Here is a 20,898-nt window from a genome sequence, read left to right on the forward strand (position 1 = left end):
AGCTCTACTGTATGCTTCCTTTCAGCATTGTGTCTCATGCAACACGATCCCTCTACCTTTCTCTTTATCTGTGTGTGAACAGAGGAAGGTGGCCTTGCTTTCCGAGACCTTATCGGCTCAATCTCCTGATGAAGCAACCCGAAGGAGAGCGCAGAAGTGCAATAAAGCAATTTCACTTTCATATGTTTCGAGGTCACTGGGTTTGTGTTACAAACTGGCTCTTTTATGGAAGCTTTCGCTAGATAATAGACGTAATAGATGTTTCATCTGGAAAGAAACCGCTTTACACGTTGCTATCAGATCTCACCTGAACCAGAGAACTACACGATCGAGTTGCGTAGTGTGTGTTAGAGCAATGTGTGAAGAACTTGTGATAAAAATCTTTTAAGATTTGGCAGGAGGAAAAATGAAAGTTGTGTCTTGCAGCATTTTGGCTAGAAGGAGGTAAAGAAAAAGATAAAGTATATATTGGAACGTGTATTTCTGGATTTGAGGTGTATTACATAGTGGAAGATATGTAGACCCTATAACAATCTGTCATTTATATATAATTAAACTCCTTTAAAATGTTCTTTAGTGTTTTCCGGTAGCTGTTTTAAAAGAGCTAAGCCTTCAGCCAGGAAAAGGGGTTCAGTTTAAGTGCTAAAATCCATCTTACCTGGACCCAAGAACTGGTGATATTAAAGGTGGTGTCATTTAATCACCATGACAGAGAACAAAAGCCAACTTTTTTATATGACATCCAATAAAATAAGCCATGAGTAGTCCACAAGGAATGACCATCATTGTTGGAAGAATGAGTTAAATTAATATTTCCAACGAGAACAAATATGAGTCGAATGCATTGTTTATTGCAAATGGGTGTCAAAAAAGTGTATCATTTTTCTTCATAATGTCCGTTTGATTCAGTGCATGTGATCCAGCGCTTGACAAGTGCACAGATTTCTCTTTTCTAATTTCTGTCGTAAATTTCATTTGACTCACCCTCATTGCAGTTGCAATTGCAAGAAATTAAGTGGGAGCTACCTGGGAAAATATGGTCTGAAATTCAGAAGTGAAACTTGCAATATCCAAAGAACATTAGGGGAAACCAGGGCTGATTGTCTTTGACTGTTAAATATATCATGGTGCTGATCCTTTTGAACCAACCTGTTCTCACTCCCACTGCGCCAAAGTTTGAAGCATGGGTAGAAGCCTTTAGCGTCAGGGCACGCATGCTGAATGAACCCTTTGGCTTCTATATATTGATGCTTGGTGATCCTTTTGTTATCAATGAAAGCCAGATTGTTTCATCTCTCCAACACATAAGACAAACAGATTTACTGGCTTAGTGGAAGAACCTTGTATTTCAAAGGTCTGACACAAAAAAGTGAATAAATGAACAAAGTACATATGATGTTCCTTTTGTATATGCATAGGGTGATAATATTTTAATTATGATAGCATTAGATAATGATTTATTACTCGTTTGTGTAAGGGGGGTTGGTTGTAAAACGATTTTCAAAAGTGTTACAACGATTTCCAACCATCCCCAGTCTCCCCTACATAACAGTTTGGATTTTAATCTGGTAAACATTCAGCTCAGTTCATACAAAGGTTTGCTGACTCAGCCATGCCATTTCCTTGCTGCAAAATGGATACATGAGATGCAAGAGGGCTGGTTACGGCCTAACTTGAGTGGATCATTTTACATGCATACTGTAATATTGTACCTAGGAGCTGCTGCTGTAATCATAAAAACTGTCCTGTGCCCAGGAGTCTTATTGAACATCCTTTCAGCACACTCAGTAATCTTTATCTTTACTCTTCGACACCTGTATATTGTAATGATTTATAATTCTACTATCCAGCGTCGCCCAGAAGAGTCTGGTTCCTCTCTAGGTTTCCTTCTCGTGTCATCTCAGGGAATTTTCCTCACCACTGTCACCTCTGGTTTGCTCATTTCAGGATCTAAATCTACATCTGGATTTCAGTAAAGCTGCTATGTGACAATGTCTATTGTTAAAAGTGCTATATAAATAAAATTGAAAAAATAAAAGTCGTTTATGGTGCTAGTCTGTTTTCTGGATCTCACACAAACCTTAGCGCACATTTATGGCCACATTTAAAGAAAATCTGTTTGGTAGCTCTGTGGTTATGGTTCTGATTTAGTGACCAGAAAGTTGTGAGTGAGTCAAATTTGCTTGAGAGCCAATAAGCCCTTGAGCAAGACCTTTAACCCTCAACTGCTCAGCTCTGTGCCTGAATTGTTTTCTGCCTGACTGCAAAAAAAAAAAAAAAAAAAACAATATCTTAGCAAGTGAAGATATCTCGAATAAAGAAAAATTATTTAATATTTCTTATTATGAGATTATTATATAACAAATATAAGGCAATTAAACCGATTTCTAGACATATTTACTTCAATTTACTTTATTTCAAGCTTAAAATTATCTTATTTTATTGGCAGATAATTTTGCTTCTTTCTAGAAACACTTGAAATGAGTAGCAATCTGTAGAAATAGGCTTAATAATCTTATATTTCTAATCTGATAAAGTGAAATATTTGATGAATTTACCTGTATTTAAGATATTCTTACTTGCTAAGATCCTTTTTTGCTGTGGTGTGCATAAAATCATCTGCTAAATCTGAGTGTGTAATGCTCTTATCGATATATTGTAGGTGCGAGTCATCAGCGTTGACTCATTTACATACAGATTAACTGTCTTTATCTTATTTGACCTGATTAAACATATGAAGCTTAATTTGCACTGTAACTGCCAGCTGGAGAGCCACAACAAGACACACAGGCTGAATTAAAATTATTGATTTTTGTATTATAAGGAGCCTGGACATAAATTAGACTGAGACATGAAGTCTTCCATGTCCTTCCTAAGCTCTTTGTGGCCCATCCTGGGCTTGTTTCAACTGCAAACTGGGTGATAAATTACGTCTTGGATGGATATGACAGGAGAGGGGAGCGGAGACCCCACTATCCCGGAGTCCCTGCTTAATCAGCATCAGAGGGACAATGAGCCTATTTAACCTACTGGTGGCCCCTAATGAGTGACACTCAATCACTGCTCCGTCTCACACACACACACACACACACACACACACACAAACGCATGCACGCCACGTGCTCATGCGGTCAGACACGCGTGCCCGCTGGATCACCTACCACCAGGTCAGTTCATTGATTAATGATTTATTCTTTAAGATAGACTTAATCGAGTTGGGGAATAATTCTTTCATTTATTTGTCAGCAGCTGTAGATTTCATCAACAGGTTTTCTCTGGACTGTGTGTTTCCACTGACCGTGATATTCATATATATATATATATATATATATATATATATATATATGTATATATATATATATATATATATATATATATATATATGTGTGTGTGTGTGTGTGTGTGTGTTTTAAAGTCCACTGATATTATAGGTTTAATTAATAAAATGTAGGAAACAAATAAAAATAACTCAAATATTATACAGTTAGTTAATATGTAAAAAGAATACAAGTGATGAGAATATTATACAATTCTATTTTATTTCATCTATTCATAGACAAAATAGAAAATGACCCGGATATTATATAATTGATCAAAAACGTAAAATGAATACAAATGACACTAGTAATTCAGTTAAATAAAATCTAGAAAAGAAAAAAAAATTAGGAAAAAATGTGAGATAAAGTAGAACATTTCGATGCAAATGTATAATAATAATAATAATAATAATAGTAATAGTAATAATAATAATAATAATATTTAATTCACACTCTCATACATTTTAGTCAATAAGACATTAAAACATAAAAACAGTTCATTAAAATGTAATAAAATCTAAATTAAATGTATAATATTAATTTTATTAACGCAGAATGTTAAAACACTGATTCATAATGTTTTTTTTTAAATAACCACTGAATATTACTATAACATATAATGAATTCTTGAGATTTTAAGGATTTTTTTTTCATCTATCTCGACTCTCTTCCCTCTTTTTTTTCTCCTCCTCCTTTCCTGAAGAGAGTCTCATGCAGTTCTATTGTCTGTGGAAGCGTCAGGTCCCTCACACTTACTGTATTTCTGCCCCACTTGCCAAGAAAACCCCCAATCCAATGTACCCCACCTAGTGTGTGTGTCTGTGTGTCTGTGTGTGTGTGTGTGTGTGTGTGTTTACTTACTACTCAGTCTTAAGTGACTCTGTGAGTGGATTACTTGCTGTCAGTGGACTGCTCATACTGTGACAACTGTTGTACTTTTCTCCGTCAGACTCTGTCTGTGTCTCACGCACACACATTTACAGATACATCTTTAGTAACAGTGGTCTATCCGTTAGAATACACACAGTCGGATTTGGAGTAAGTATGTTTAACAGTGCTGGCTCCGATGGTGGCCCGCCATGTGTGTGTCTCTCTCTCTTCGCCTGTTTAAAAGCCACTTCCTCTCCACAACCTCAACATGTTTCACTCATTTATTTTGGAAAAAATCCCAATGAAGTGTTGGGGGAATAAAAAAAATACATGGCACTTTCCCTTTTTGTGGATCTAGGCTCTTTTTTTATGAAAGAAGATGGAAATTTCTAGATCCATCGAGGAGTTGAAAAGAACCTCATTCCTGTTTCACTTTAAGCGTTTTTAACTGGGAGGTCGTCAACTTTCAGCCATTTTAACTGCTAAAACATGACTTTGTTGTTGAGGGGTCTTTCTGAGTTCCTGACATTGATCATGGTGTGAATTTTGTGGAAATTGCAGCCACATTTTTCTATATTCACAACATCATGTGGCCCTACAGCAGAGTCCAATAACAAGACCTGTTTTGATGCCATCACTTTACACTCATACTTAGTTGAACCTTATTGCGTAATAATCCCTTCCTTTAAAATGCAACAATTTCATTTTTGTGGATTTACTGTGTGAATTTACGAGCCGAATATCCTATTCTCACACCATTCGCTTTTTTCTCCAAATTGTTGTGTGGCCATAATTATCATTTACCTAACACATAATAGGCCTCATTTATCAATATTTTAGTAAAGTTGTGTGTAAATGATTGTGCAGTATTGACTGAATTCAACTGAATTGAACACACTTTTCTTCATGTTCATGTTTGTTTGCTGATATAAGCCAATCACTTGTAAATTACCAAGCATGTTTGTATATAGTGATATAAAACACCACGTAAGGGAAAAGCTCACAGAAAGCTGAAAACAATAAAATTACACCCAAATGATGAAAGAGCGCATCCTATGTTCAGCGAGTGCTAAATCTTCCAATGCAGCTCAGCCATTGCAGCGCTTCAGCTACCACTAACTCTTCCTTCTTTCATAGGGCGCTTTTACTTATTTCCTAATTGAACTTCTATATCTTGTTTGTGTTAATGTATTGATTTGTACTTTGTTGCTTTCATTCATTAATATGAAATGACTGAGTTTCGCAACAATTTCACTAAAATCGCATCATTGAAATAAGGTGATTTAAACTTGACCAGGTAATCAGTGTATAAAATTGCAGTAACTCTTCCCTAATTATAGCATTTGAAGTGGATCAATCATTCATATCCACTTTGCTAAATGATGCCCAATGTTAATAATCTAATGTACATTTTTTTGACCTTTATTAATTCAAACATTGATATTTGAGAAATTTAGCATAATAATTTAGCTTTTGGTTCATGATGAAATAAAGACCAAAAAAAATCACGCTTCTCCTTATTCATAATCATTTATTGTGTTCATTAAACTGATTCTTATTCATCATACACAGAGTTTGAAGTTAGCTCAGTGCTGCTATGCTAATCTGGCTCTCAGGCTGGATGTCTTGGATGTCCTCCACTCCGCTCTGAGGCTACAATGGCGACGTCCTCGTCTGATTAGGCTTCGTTTTGTAAATATTTGCAGGAAATGGAGAGGAGCTCTCCTGCCTCCATGGAGACAAATAGACACTATCCGTCAACGTGCAAGCGTGTCCGGAGTGGCCGACGTGAATGATCCAGCATGTTGATACACCCCCACACCCCCCCTTGTCGAACCCTGTGTGCCCTGTACATGACCTCAGCAGGTCCCTGCCCCTATCGCGGGCATCCAGCATTCACTGGCAGCGTTCACGCCAATCAAGCACTTCATGTTGGAGAAAATATGGCAGCATTCCAACTTTTGAAGATTGTGCTGATTTGATCAAATTCTCACTGAGTAGTACTTTTGTCTCTAATGAGATTATTCTTCTCCATCTTGCTTTCCCTTTCCATAGTGAAAGGCGGAAGCCAGCTCGATGCAGTCATCTCTCTTATGTCACTACATTCCACGGCACTAATTATAGCTAGTGTAGTAGTGTAGTACAGAGTGTGTGCGTGTGTGTATGTGTGTGTGTGTGTGTGTGTGCGCGCACACTTGGGCACGCTGCCTCCAACTTGTTGGGAGCATAGCTTGTGAGATCGAGACAGCAAAGCATGAGGACTGATGACTCTCTCCTTCCTCATCGGCTCACATTCCTGCTGTTTTTTCTTTTCCCAAATCAGACAGACCACAATAGAACAAAGGCAAAAGCAGGAATCGGGGAAAGGGCCGGAACACCAGAACAAGAATAAAGAGGACAGAAAGCAGTTTGTCTGTCTGAAAATGGCCATAAATGAGGAATGTTTGTCCTTCTGTGCCAGATTAAAAACCGGACGTAAACAGAGCCAGAACCAGAACCAGAACCTATGAGGCGTCTAGTGAAGTGTATGAATAGAAGCATGTGATCTCATGAAGTCTGACTGAAACAAAATGAAGAGCTTTCTTTCTTTCCTAATCAGAGACAGAAGCTGAAGTTTAGCATTTTTTAGTGCACCAAATATTCTTATATATATCTGTAGTCAGATTTCAACCCAAATTAGGCGTGTCCTGAACCATAACTGTTGTTTTTCTTTTTGTATTTTGGTTTTTTTTTAAAATAGAGATGTACACAGGACTGGTTTTAATACCGCTTTTACAGTTTCTATCTGTCGATAAATGTGTAATAAATTTAGTTGGCTCCCCAAAATATAAACAAACGCTAATTTAAACCACTGCAACCCTGACCAGGCAGCTACTAAGGATGAATAGATAGATAGGTAGATAGATAGATAGAAATGTTAGCGCTGACAAATTGCTGTGGTAGAAGAGGAGTAAAGCACTTCAGGATGTGCTGTTATAGGAAAGTTATATTATAGGAAAACTTTTGGGCAAGTCTACTTCATCTCACCACCTCATCATTGATTATTTTCCTATAACAGCATGCCAAGTCGTGCCCCTGATATTAATACATTATTTTTTTGTAAAAAGAACAGACTTCAGATGCAAAACAGACACACCCTGCCTTTAAACTACACACACACATGCACAAATATTATAATTAGAACTGAGACAACAATTTTCACATATGAAAGTAAGAAAGTATCATTTAGGAGAGACTGTGAATATTTATGCTATTTGTATGTATGAGAGAGAGAGAGAGAGAGAGAGAGAGAGAGAGAGCAGAGTGTGATCCTCTAATTTGTTGAACGTTGACATTAGGCCTGTAATTACTACACTGCTCAGACACACAAACTCACACAGACACTACCCCCGCGGGACAGGGAGGAGCGGATGTCCCAATCTCTCTGAGACTCATCTACCACCACTGAATCATATACACACACACACACAGAGAGAGAGAGAGAGAGAGAGAGGGAGAGAGAGAGAGAGAGAGAGAAAGCATGTTCACAAGGAAACCCTGAGTACATGAGTACACAATAACACTTTCGTATCTATATTCAGCTGTGAAAACTGAAAACCTGGTATGTGAAAACACACACACACACACACACAGACTTTTCAAACTTTAATCTCTCTGTTGAGTTTGCTGTAAGAAGACAACCCAAGACAAACAAATCTGGAGACCGCTTGACTGGCCACTGTAACTCTGTTTAAAATACACCTTTACCTGAATGACTCACACCCCTCCCTGAGAGGCACCATGACGCCATACACTCATACACACACTCACACACAAACACACACATACACACACACACGAGCCAAGGCCTAATAACACAGGAAGTCGCAGAGCCAAACCTGCAATCATTAGCGTGACTCACCACAACAACGTCCTGAAGAAGCAGTGACCTGGAGTACAGGAGACAATCTCTCTTTCACACACACACACAAACACCCGTACACACACACACAAACACACGTACACAAAAAACTATGTGACCCTAAATGTGTGTTTGTCCACTTGGAGCCAGCTGTGATGCAGATAAAAGTATGAAGATAGGCAAACACACATGACTAAGTATGAGTGAAACCCATGTGCTGTACACACACACACACACACTAATTATTTTATTGAGTTGGAAAGAATTGGAGCTGAAGATTGCACTTACGAGTGCAAAGGTGGGTGAAAATATTGAGAAACATTTTTATGATCATGACGCATGAAAGGAATAAACAATCTGTGTCATGCTTTTATTGGAAAATAATCAAAGACAGGGTGGTATTTTCCTATAAAAGCATATCCCCAAGTGTTTTGTTAATTTTATACCACAGCAATTTGTCAATTACAAATTTTATTTATTAGGAACATAATGCTTTTTATCTATTTATAGCTACATTTAATATCATGGAACATCCATCAAACAATTTAAGTCCTGTTATTACTTAATCACCAGCCTCTCTTTTTTCCTCTTTCATGAGGGAAAAAAAGTAGTTTTCCTCATGGGGATTAGCCAAATGTCCACACAAGGTCAAAACTGCCAGATATTCCTATCATTGTGGGGACATTTGGAGCCCACCAAAAAAACATGCTCACACACACACACACACACACACCCCTTTGGCCTGGTACTGCTGAACTGCATTTCTATCCACTGCTTTACTTTTGTCTGATAATGTCCACATCTGATAAATCATAGAAAGGTCAACTACACCCATAATCCATTGGCCTAGAGAACAAGGTGTCAAAGACAGTGCCACACACACACACACACACACACACAGACAAAACCCCCTGCCTCTACCCCACACACTGACCAAAGCTATCCTGCAATAACAGCGTCTCGGAGACGTGTGTATGTTGACCGGCAGCTGCCCGAGTGCCATCAGCAGCTGAATTCGCAAATTGATTTTGTTTGAAGCAAACACACAGACTGGAACACACACCACCGCAGAACACACACAGAGACGAGTTAAATGTTGAAAGGACACAAGTCTGTGATGTGAGAAACGCAACATTTCTATTCGATTATACCGCAGCAGTGATGAATTCTTGATTCTGATGGTGCTGATTAATTTTCTATAACAGCAGCCCTGACAGTAGTTCCAGCTGAATTATATTTATTTGCTTTTAATAATACCTTTTTCTGTTTCTATAGTAACAGCTAAATCACAGCGACTTATATGGTAGATGCTCAGCATAAACAGATACATGCAATCGTTGATATGGTGAAGTTTTCTGTAAGATGTTTATTTAACATTTATGGAAGGAGTCTCCAGTATCAGCATTTTGGAACACTGAGAGGATGTTGCATTTTGTCGTTTCTTACTAATATGTTTTTTGTTTAATTAAGGGAACGCCTTGAAATGACATTTTTTTTCAATTTTCAGTGAGTCACTGCCCACTGTAGTATCAGATTCTTCTTCTTGTGGTCTTCTGCTGTTCTAGCCCATCCTGCCACAGTGGTTGGTATGTTATGCATTCTGACATGCTTTTCTGCTCACCACAATTCTAAAGAGTGGTTAGAGTGGTTGTCTCAGGTCGAAACAGTCTAGCCATTCTTTTCTGATCTCTCTCATCAACAAGGAGTTTCCACTCACAGAACTGATGCTCCCTGGATGTTTTTAGTTGTTTTTTTTTGCACCATTCTTTGCCCAGAAGGTTCTAAAATACTCGAATCAGCCTGTCTGACACATGGTCAAAGTTGGTGAGATCACACGTATCCTCCATTTTGATGTTTGATTTGCACATTAGCTGAAGCTCTTGACCTGTATCTCCATGACTTTATGCATTGCGCTACTGCCACAAGTGGAAATATTATGTGTTAAATAACTTGTATTTCCTGTGAAAGAGTTGTTATTATAGACACGATAAATGCCTTGAAGCCAGAACTGTTATCAGTGCTGCTATTAAAGAAAATTAATCAACACCTTCTGACCAATCTGAATTGAGTATTCAACAGCGCTGAGGTATTACAGAGGAACACACATACGAACTGAAATCCTACTCATTTATTGGCAGTGTCAGTAGGTGAGAGTGGTAAGCATGTGATAATGTTATCACTCAGAGCTGTAGTATTCACTGGATGCCTGCCAAAGAGTGTGTGTGTGTGTGTGTGTGTGTGTACATGTGCGTGCTCACTGAATGAGGGCTTTTACTCGCACTTACACACCCTCCCTTTACACTTTACATAACGCACAGTGGTTGAGAGAGGTTGAAAGCGTTCAGAACACGCACACCTGCTTTCCTTTGTATTTTTAGTGTGTGTTGCTAAGCCTGTGACAACGCATGTAGAAAGTGTTCATCTACGCATGTATACGTTTACGTGTGTGTGTGTGTGTGTGTGTGTGTGTATATGACCCTGTCCTTGTGTAGTCACTCCAGCCATTCCAAGCTGGCAAACATTAGAGTGGCACCTGTCAGCCGGCGGCGTGCGGAAAGCAAGCGAGGCAACAGCTGAGAGGTCAGGGGTCACGCGACACACTCGCCACACACTCACATTGTCCCCTTTAACGGCCGTCATTGTTTTTCTTGGACCTTTTCTTACTCTTGCGCTCGGTAACTCAACCCGTTTAGCCCACTCCCTCTTTCCCTCCCTCACATGCACTGTTTAAGGGCAGTGAAAGCTGCTACCTTTCAGCCACTGTCATTTTTTTTTTTTTGGAGATCACACACACACATGCACACACAATCTTACACTCCTTCTGTGTCTGTCTCTCTTTTTTTAACCATTATTTGCCACAGCAGGGATCAGCTTTCAGGGCCACCCCTCTGCTAGTTAATACTGTAGAAGACACACACACACACACACACACACACACAGGTTAACAAATATGTTCTTAATTGCGTAATTTTTATGACAGGGATTATCCAAGATAGGTCAGATTTCTTGAGTAGGGGTGTGTGATATGGCAAAAATATCATACTACAATACTGGACAATAGTTTTACTAGCAAAACCAGTGGTGCAATGGAACATTTTACATTTTACACGGAACAAGAGGAAAATAACAAGAGTCTGTAAACAAGCACTCGGCTTGTCTGTGTTCGCTACATAAACGCAACACTCTATCCAGCTGTGGCTTCTTTGTGAACTATCTCCATTGGCGGAGCCAAAATATTTGGCCATATTGTCTGTGAAATGTCAGTTACTTGATATTAATTACTTGTTTATAGAACTGTTGTCTAAAAGCAATATCACACTCACTATCATGCTGTTCATGCTGTATTGTACTGAATATCAGCACGGCTGTGACTACCTGCGGCCTTGTGCCTATGGCCGAATCACAACCATGCTGAGATTCACTACAACAGCTCTCTTGCCTGTGCATACAGCTTAAATAATAAATATGGCCCTAAAGTAAATAAATACATAACTCTGAAAGTGTGATTTTCTTAGATAGACAATTGAATGTTGAAATTACACTTTAGTCTGAAACAAGGCTTAATCCAGAATGCCATCTCAAATGAATCTGAGAAGAGGATTAGCCCCCTCTACACACACACACACACCCACTCACACTCACACACACGAAAGCTCTGCACTACCTGACCCCTGACTGTGACTCTATTCGTAATGTGCAGGTTAAAGGTCTCCGGAGCACCATGCCACTTTTAGAGGCAGTAAAAGCTGAAACCGAATCCAGCTTTCAAGGTGAGAGGGGAGACAGAAAGATAGAAAGAACGAGGGAACGCAACAGAAGAGGAGAGGCGAGCGGAAAGCTTTGAGCTTGCAGGAATTCCTGTAGTTCTTTTTATGTATGAGGCGAATGTGGTGAAGACACCTGTCCTAACAACAGCTGCTGAAGAGAATCGATTGCTACCAGGTTTTTGAGTGTGTGCGTATGTGTGTGTGTGTGTGTATGTGTGTGTTGTTGTGAATGAGTGTGCGGTACCGCAGGGAGTCTTTTGACTCTCCTGGCTGGTATTTTAGAGCTGCCCAGGCTACTGAGCAACTGACAAAACCATGCCTGCGTCAGCATCGCTTTTGACCTGCCCACATCCATGTGTATACTCACACACACACACACACACACACATATACACACACACCTACTCGTGTGCACATCATATGACTATCCCATCTCCTGCTATAGACATGTTCTTGCCATGATGAAGGATGCAGGTTGACACAGACGTGACAAATGTTTCATTTGTATCTCAGCTGTCATAAAGAGGTCAAGCACACACACATGCTCACACGCACCTCCCGACTATAAATTGGACGAAGACAAGAACTGATCCCACTAATAATGTTCCACCGAGATTAGATGACGTTTCATTTTTTCACAGATGCTAGAACCCTTTCACCAACCAGGACACACATTCTCAAACACTTACTTTCTACCACTGTGGATTTTCCTGATGGAGCTGTTTATTACTATCTAACATAGCAAAATCCTGACTCGCTTGGTTTTTCAAGTAAAAGCAGAAAACACAGCTTTCTCTCAACCAGTATTCCTGCACCACCGTGGTTACACATTAAGCTCCAGTGCTAAATCTCCAACCTTCTCTCGGACAACGTACCCTGTCTGCTATTTGACAGCCACTAATTACCCTTAATTAAATAAAGGAGCGTCCTGGCAGTCAGAGCTCTGATTAGGCTGCAACAGAAGGGGCCATGGTTTTCAAGCTCATACCAACTGACTCAAGCCAAGTGTGTGTGTGTGTGTGTGTGTGTGTGTGTGTGTGTGTGTGTGTCTGTGTGTGTTGGGGAGGGGTTGTCTCCCCTGAGGAGTACATCAAGGCAAAAACTGCACCCAGGGGAAATCTTTTTTGCCCTGTCACTTCTACCTTTCTGTTTTTCATCCACCTTTCTCTCCTTCCATCACTTTTTTCTCCTTGCCCTTTTTATGAGAAAACATTGACTCTTTATTTTTTGATGAGAAACTTTTAAAAATTGTAACTATGGCTGGTATAAGACCATCAACATAAGAAGGTGTGAGATCCTCATCAAGATTTTAAATAACAAGATTTGAGAAAAGACCCAATTTAAAAAGATTGAGAAGCTTAACGCTAAACAATGTAGAGAGAAGAGAAGAGAAGAGAAGAGAAGAGAAGAGAAGAGAATGATGTCTCAGCCCTTGTTGGCCTTCACTGGGTGTGAACTGTTTCATTAGTGTGTGAGACAGCCCAAGGACGTAGCTTGGACAGATGAATTAGAGAAGGGGGCCACAAATTTTTCTAGTACAAGGCCTTCCTTGATTAAACCCAACGAATGGCCCCGTAATCTAAGGGGCTTCACTTCACCTACCCATCCCAACCCTGAGCACATCCGATCTGTCTCCACTGTTCAGACGTGTGTACATATATACACGTGTGAACAAATGTATGGCAGAGAGAGCAAGAGTGTGTAGGAGACAATATAATGAGAGATGGTGAAAGACAAAAAGAGAGTGGAACAATTTGGGAAGCCTGTAGCAGAACAGGGAAAGAAGTGTTGAGATACAAAGACAAAGTCTCCTATCTTCTAATGTAAATGCCAATCAAAACATCAGACATGCCAGTTTTTAAAAGTTTATTCCACAACAGTTCTACAACATTCTACAAACTACAACATTTTATTCTGTGTGCTGCTAAACTGAGTTGCGAGGGCTCTTAAATATTTTGAGGAAATAAAAGTGTTCCGGAAGTCTTCTGAATGAGAACTACACAGTTCCTGTATGAGTTTCTTGTTTTGCACAACACTGAATGCCATGATGAAACATGAAATAGGATGCAAATATCAGGTTAATATTAAAACACTCTGTCTGGCAAGCTGAATAGTCTGCAGAGATGTACCTACTCTGGAGTGGGACCTAAAAAAGGTTCCTGGAGCTTTGACCTAGGAACTAGTATAAGCTCTGGTTTCACTAGTGGAAAGACCAATCATGAAAAAGTTTCTGTGTTCCTGAATAGGTTCCTGTAGTTGAAACCTCCAAGTTAAGCCTCAAATTACCATGAGCCTGTTGTCCATTCACTTGCCCCATATCCTGAAAGTACTTTTTTTTACTTTTCTGCCACAATTAATGCACAAAATACTTTCAGTATGACAAGTTCCAACTCAATAGTCCATCTGCAGAAAGGTATCTACTCTTGAGTTTGACCTAAAATGTTCCTGGAGCTTTGAACTAGGAACTAAAATCTGGTTTCTCCAGTGGAAACACACCTAAAGCTGTGTTACATGTTGCTGTGGATAATGCACTGTTTGAAAGACTCAGTGCTGGTTGACTTTATGACTATGACTAGATGAGAGCAATAATGTATATGCATTACATAAATTCATTAATTCATTCATCTACAATAAGCACTTTCTCTTAAGTGAAGTCTCTGAGTACACTGATAAAAGATGTTTGGCAATGTAGTTCCTTGATGGAGGTGATTTGTTCCATTCGAAGAAAGTCTTTTTCACTTCAATCTCACTGATAACGGCATTGGGAATGGGCGAGTATTTTGTGGAAGCACGTTGTGCCTTCCGAGCACCCCGAGGGCCAAAAGAGAGAGAAAGAGAGGGAGATAGGGGCAAGAGAGAAAGAGGGAGGCTGATAAAGAGGAGCTAAGCTGTTAAGAGGCTTAGAGCTTAAAGAGAGAATGGTGACCATGAGCTAGGCTAAAGCTGTTTCACAGACCATCACATTGGCATCTAGTGATCTCTGCACACAGGTAGCCAAAAAGTGTGAGTGTGTGCATGTGTGTCTGTCATTGTGTGCATCACATGGGGAAAAAAATGGGATTCCCAGCACAAGCCAGGGCAGGTAAAAGAGGGAGGATGGGAGACAGAGAGAGACAATTGATTTATAAAAGTGCATTTCCTTCATTGCTAATTTCAATAAATCAGATGTCACTTTGTTTGCACTGAGTGGGATGTTAAGAGAGTCCTTTCTCCAAACAAACCCCAAATAAACGCCACAGCTGGAGCCTGAAGCAGCAAGGGGGGGTTAGTGGATAAACCGGCACTAATGGAGGGCTCCAGGCTTGAGCAATGGGGGGGTCAAGCTTTACCTGAGGGCCCAGTGACTGAGATAGATGACCTGAGGACTGGATAGAGGAGGGGGGGATACTTTGGAGGGTGATAAAGAAATAAGAGAAAAAGAAAGTGAGCTGTATGTGAAAGGAGAACATCCGCAGCAAGAGAGATCGTCATTATGATTCCTTTCTTTGAAATTTCTGTCTGGGGATTTTTCTTTTTTTTTTCCTCTGGTTCCCACGCTTGCTGTTTGCATGATACCATCTTTCGCTCGTTCCACAGGCATTTCCTCTTCAAATTGGCCCTAGGTTCCAAGGTCAGGGCCTGCTTGGAACTGATTGCTCCTCTGTTTATTTGCTTCTCTTTTTATACAAAAATTACAGTCAGAGATGGTTAATAAAACAATGAATCGAAATTGATACTGTGATCTGTTTACTCAGAGTCAGCGAAAAAACAGAGATGCCGAAGCTTTGTACAAATCATGTCCTGCGCACATTCAGTTGCCACAGAAGCAGACAGCACGGCTACCTCTCTACAAAGAATACTGTAATTATGCATCTGGTCAAGCAAGATTCCTTCACTGGCAAATTATGTGCATTTCCTGAACAATATTCAAGTCACCACTGCATGCAAAACACCTTACTTTATACCCTGTCTTCTGACAGACTGGAAGATTCATTGATTTGGTAGATCAGCTAACAATGTTGATTGATTGATGAACTGCATTGACGGTAGCCCAGGAGAGCAGTAAAAGAGTTGTAATCCTCTGCCGATTAGTGCCGGACAATCACAGCTCTGGAAGACAGGGTGGACCCAGACTGGGACAAGCTGTCCCCCCAGCAGGGAGCAGATCAGGCCGTAAAAATAGCCTCAGAGACAGAAAGAGATCGGCGACCAAGAGAGGGAAGATAAGAGAGGAGAGAGTGACAAAGCCAAGCGTAGGGGGACCATCCTGAGTGGCTCCACTGTAAATTCCACAGAGCTCGTAAAAAAGGTAAAACAGCACAGACAGCTCTGATACCCAACAAGAAGCAAACAAAACACAGTGGACACCACCCAGTCAATGGCAAATATACCACGCAATTACACCTAAAGCAGTGTCAGTTAATGATCCACCATCTGCAAGCCTGGACAGAGTGAGGAAGCACTCCCAGTTACCCTGTACAATTTGATAAGTCCATCCATCAGTTTAGTTGTAAAGATTTTAAGGAATATTCTCAGTATAGTAAGATCAGTATAGGTGATCAAGCTGGGAACAAATGGGCTAGCTGAAATATTTGCAGTATTTGAAGATTGCAGAAATACTTTTGGGTCCAGTGTCAAACAGAGTCATCTCCATTCTTTGACCATCGATGTTAGTCGTTCAATTCTGTTCATGACAAAACCCTGTCCTTCTCTGATACCTTCCCTGATTCAGCTGACTCACCTAACTAATTAACCAGCCCTTTCTGATATAATGTAGAGCAAGGAAATTTTACAGAGATGGAAACCATTGATCTGTGGTGTGTGTATTCATGGCTATGGTGGAAGTAAATCCCTAAATTCTCATAGCCATTCCCTTTCACAAACTCTTTCAATTAATGAATGAAAGAGTAGGACGAGGAATTCAGATAACAAACCCTACCTGTCCAACCTATTGTCATTAGCATTCCCGAGGGGCAGTTTGGTATATGGAGGGGTAGTTAGCCAAGCCTATCCCTTTTATTACAGCTCCTTATGATTTCCCGAGAGCAGCACCATGGGAATGTGCACCCACACAACTAGGAATTCTTCTGAGGGCCAAAGTGAACCTTGAGGTATTCTGAACCTTGAGGTATTCTATACCATATCATTGCCTTCTTGTGTGGGTGACACAGAATCAGGCAAAAGCTGACTTGCTTCGTCTTTTTACTCCTATGTCTGCTAACATCTGGATTCAGATGTTACACCACAATAAACGGTCTTAGTTGTATCCATCTGCAGGGGGCAAGGAAACCACATTTTACATTCTTCCTTAAAACTTAAAAGATGTCTTCTCAGAACTAGTCTCAAAAAATCCGAAGGCAACATTATCCATCATCCAGTATAATGAATAGAAGGCACTGGGTCCAGTTAGCAGTAAGCAAATGGGATTATACTATTTGAGACGGACTTATGCTGTGCCACATTAGCATTTTTGAATGAATTATTCCTTTAAGGTGTGAAGAAGGTTTTCCTGACCTCCATAACTCTCAGATGGACGCTGACCCTCTCATCGCCCTACAGGGTGTAGTAAGACGAGGACATTAGAGCAAACAAATAGATGAATCAATGTGATGGCTTGCATGGAGCCCTCAGGATAGAACCACTCTGTCCCCTAATCCATCAGAGCTGAGAGCGTGCCCGAGGGTGAGACAGCAAGAGGTGGAGACCGCCAGGGGGTTGAGGACCTGGGCATATGAGGTAGGGGTGAGGATGGAGTGTAAATGAGGGTGAAAAAAGTGTGTATCGGAGCACGAAGAGGTAAGGAGAAGGCCGGGGTGACAGGTCGAGAGGGCAAAAGAGTAACTAATGAAACAGGAGAAGGTGTTTGAGCCTGTGCAAATTTCATCATACTATTACACAACAGGCATGCTCTTCCACTTGTTTTCATGACAGCTGACTCTCCGTCTCTTATGTTTTGTTTCTGGCACTTATTGACCAGCGCCGTCTGCAGAATGCCTCTGGGTCATCATAAAGTCAGCATGAACAGGACGGAGACCTGGAACAGTGCTGCTGTGGCTCAATGAGTGTTATGGCCTCTTCGGTGGAGACATATGTTTTAGTGTCTGCACCCTTTTCAAATCCTTTTTTCAAATCTGCCCAACAAATTCCACCCTGGGCCCCGTGGAGGGTAGGAGGGGTTAAGACCACACCTTTCATTATGGGGGTGTATGATTAGTACAATGGAGTTAATCAAAGTCCCAAAGGGCTCAGAGCACACACACACTTCCTCTGGTGTTCCTGCACAAACAGTGTAATCCAGAATCTCAGCGGATTAAACGTCTGACGCTCTCTCTCTCTCTCCCTCTCTCTCTCTATCTATCTATCTATCTATCTCTCTCTGTCTCACACAACTAGAAACAGTGTGATGCTACACAATAGTGGCTGCATATTTACAATTAGGGAGGTTCTGTAGGTGTTACCATTAGAAGCTGAAATTGCTAGAGGAAACTTACAACTAAAGCAATTTCAAAACCCACACAGAGAATTATTCCAGTGTAACTGCCCCCGGAAAAGCCACATTGACTTTAGGAAGAGCTTTGGGAAGTGGAGAAAGGCCAGCGCCTCTGACCAGAGGGCAAAAAAACGAGATTGAGACGGAGATAGCACGCCCACGCTATAGTAACGGAAACTGTATTTGTCTGGGCCAGATTAAAATTAAGTTCCATCATGATGAAGGTCGAGTTATACTGTATTAGGCTAATTTCCTTAAGAAGAACTGGGAAGGTGGTCCAGCTACCATCAAATCCCTAAGCCACTCAAATTAGTCTGAGAAATGCTGTCCCTGTCTGTTCAACACTACTTTGTATAGGCGTTACTTTCTAGACACACACATGGAACTTTCTGGCCAGGTTAAGATGTCCACCCTAATTTAAAAAAAGAAAACATGAAAACAATTTTTTAATCAATTTAATTCCACAAATATTATGTTCACCCAATTTCCGTATCAGAGGAACATAAATATGAAAGATTTTAAGTTCATGTTACATTTTCTTTATCTTTTATTTGCATTCACACCTGTGCACTATCACCTGCCAACAGGAAGTGCATGTTATTTCATTTTGTGCATTTTCTATAAATAAATGCTGTTCATATTGCTTATAACAGAAATTAATATAAGATGTAATGTGTATTTTACAAGAAGCAGATACCAAAGAGATATCCATGCCTGGGATATTCATGGATACACAAGGAATTAAATGAGAAGGGGGATCCTGGTGGTCTGAGATAGACAGCACTTGGGGCTGACAGTAGGTTTTCTGGGGGGTGGGGGGGTGGGGTAATTATAGATCTAATGGGGCTCCCCCATGGAGCATGCAAGGTCAAAAAAAAAAAGCCTGGAGGCCTGACATGGGCAGCCATGCCCCCCAGCCTGACCCCACTGGGCAGTGTAGACACAGTCCTGCTGAGAGTGGAATACATACAATGGGTCCCGGGCCCAGGGGTGAGCCAGGAGGGACACCCAGCAATGAGCTACAGGTTAGCATGACAAAGCCACTATAATGGGGGCTACCACACCCCAGCCTTCAGCTAGATAAACAGCCAACCTCAGATTCCATTAAGATAAGAGGCCAGCACACATTCACTTCCGCATAAAGACTAACACACACTTAGCCAAGGCATACACTGCACTTACTTACATGCACAGTTTTTCTAATACTACACATGCACTTGTGTCTAAATAATAAATGTGTGATTATCTAACTCACACATAGTACGACAGTGTAATCTTTGTGAATGCATAAAAGTATTTTATCTTCACATAAAATTCATATTGAACTTGCTTAGGTGTATATTCATTAATTATGTACATAGGTACAAATGCAAATTCAGAGACATTTAGAACTGCTACTAATGATATACATGATTGTGTTTTGTCATTTATCATTAAGGCATTAAGATTTACACACACACAAACAGACACACACAAACACACACACACAGGGAGATGAGTTCCTGTCTCAAAAGTGTCGAGTAAACCTCTATCTGTTGGCCCATCAGTCTCCTGTCAACCTGTTTGTTTAAAGAGCACCTCTCTTTTTCTTTTCCTCTACTCTTCCTCCCTCAGTTGCTTCCATGACCCTCATCCATCCATCGCACTCTACTCTCTTCCTGCTGTCAGCATACCCAAGCAAGAAAAAGAAAAAAAGAGAAAAATATAGAGATTATGTCAACAAGATTAAATAGGAAAATAAAATCAGCTAATTTTAATCATTTAATACACTATAGAATATGTGCAATATATCAGTGGTGTTGAATTCTCAGTTCTGATTGCTCAGAAGATGTTGATTAATTTTCTATAACAGCAGCTTGTTGTAATATGTTATTGTTTCTATAGTAACACCTTATACAGGGGCTTGTATGTCATGGATGTGGTGTATGTGTATAATTGTTTTCTGTAGATATAGACGATGCTTATTTAACATTTATGGAAGGAGTCTCCAGTGTCAGTGCTTTGTAACAGTCAGAGGTAAAGCTGTAACTAAATTTTCAGCCATGGTAAAGTCTAAGGATGGAGAACTTTCCATTTAGCGGTTTCTCGCTAACATTAGACGTGTTAAATAGACAACATAATTTCTGTCTTATTATTTCTTTTGTCTTGTTTCATGGACATTAAATATTAAACATTATTAAACATTATAACTATAAACAGATCAAACATGACTCTCATTCATTAATAATTAAATGTAATCCTTGGCAACACCACCCTGTCATTAATTTTTTTAATTTTCCTATAAAGCATGCCAGTAAGTGTTTTTTTTAGCTTAGGTTGCAAGCTATGAAAATGATGAAAATTACACAATGTCCTCCTACTTGTTTTATATTTCATTTCTAGTTCAGGATTCTTTTATTAAACTAAACTGAGGTAATGTTGAAACTCAAACAAGCGAGAGAGATGTGATTAGATTTTGTTTACTTTCATGTAAAGGAAGTTGTAAGGAAGGTATGAACCATGTTGAATTGATCACATTGTCTTGTTGCAGGTGTGTCATGTCCTCCTTGTCCAACTCGCCGTTTCCATTATCCA

General features: G+C 40.1%; 1 protein-coding gene across 2 annotated transcripts in view; it reads left to right on the forward strand.

Annotated features, from left to right (window-relative positions):
• Positions 1-20,359, forward strand: part of atg5 (ATG5 autophagy related 5 homolog (S. cerevisiae)) — a 64,827-nt gene extending 44,468 nt beyond the window's left edge. Inside the window, exon 8 of one of the 2 annotated variants that reach the window (XM_053227546.1) lies at positions 19,939-20,359. In XM_053227546.1, the coding sequence (XP_053083521.1) occupies positions 19,939-20,057 (119 nt within the window). In that variant the 3' untranslated portion in view covers positions 20,058-20,359. Of the gene's footprint in view, positions 1-1,850; positions 1,970-19,938 lie in introns of those variants that run through there. The other variant, XM_053227547.1, reaches the window with a different exon arrangement.
• The last annotated feature ends 539 nt before the right edge of the window (positions 20,360-20,898 follow it).

Source organism: Pangasianodon hypophthalmus, chromosome 21, assembly GCF_027358585.1.
Source record: "Pangasianodon hypophthalmus isolate fPanHyp1 chromosome 21, fPanHyp1.pri, whole genome shotgun sequence".
Lineage (NCBI taxonomy): Eukaryota > Metazoa > Chordata > Actinopteri > Siluriformes > Pangasiidae > Pangasianodon > Pangasianodon hypophthalmus.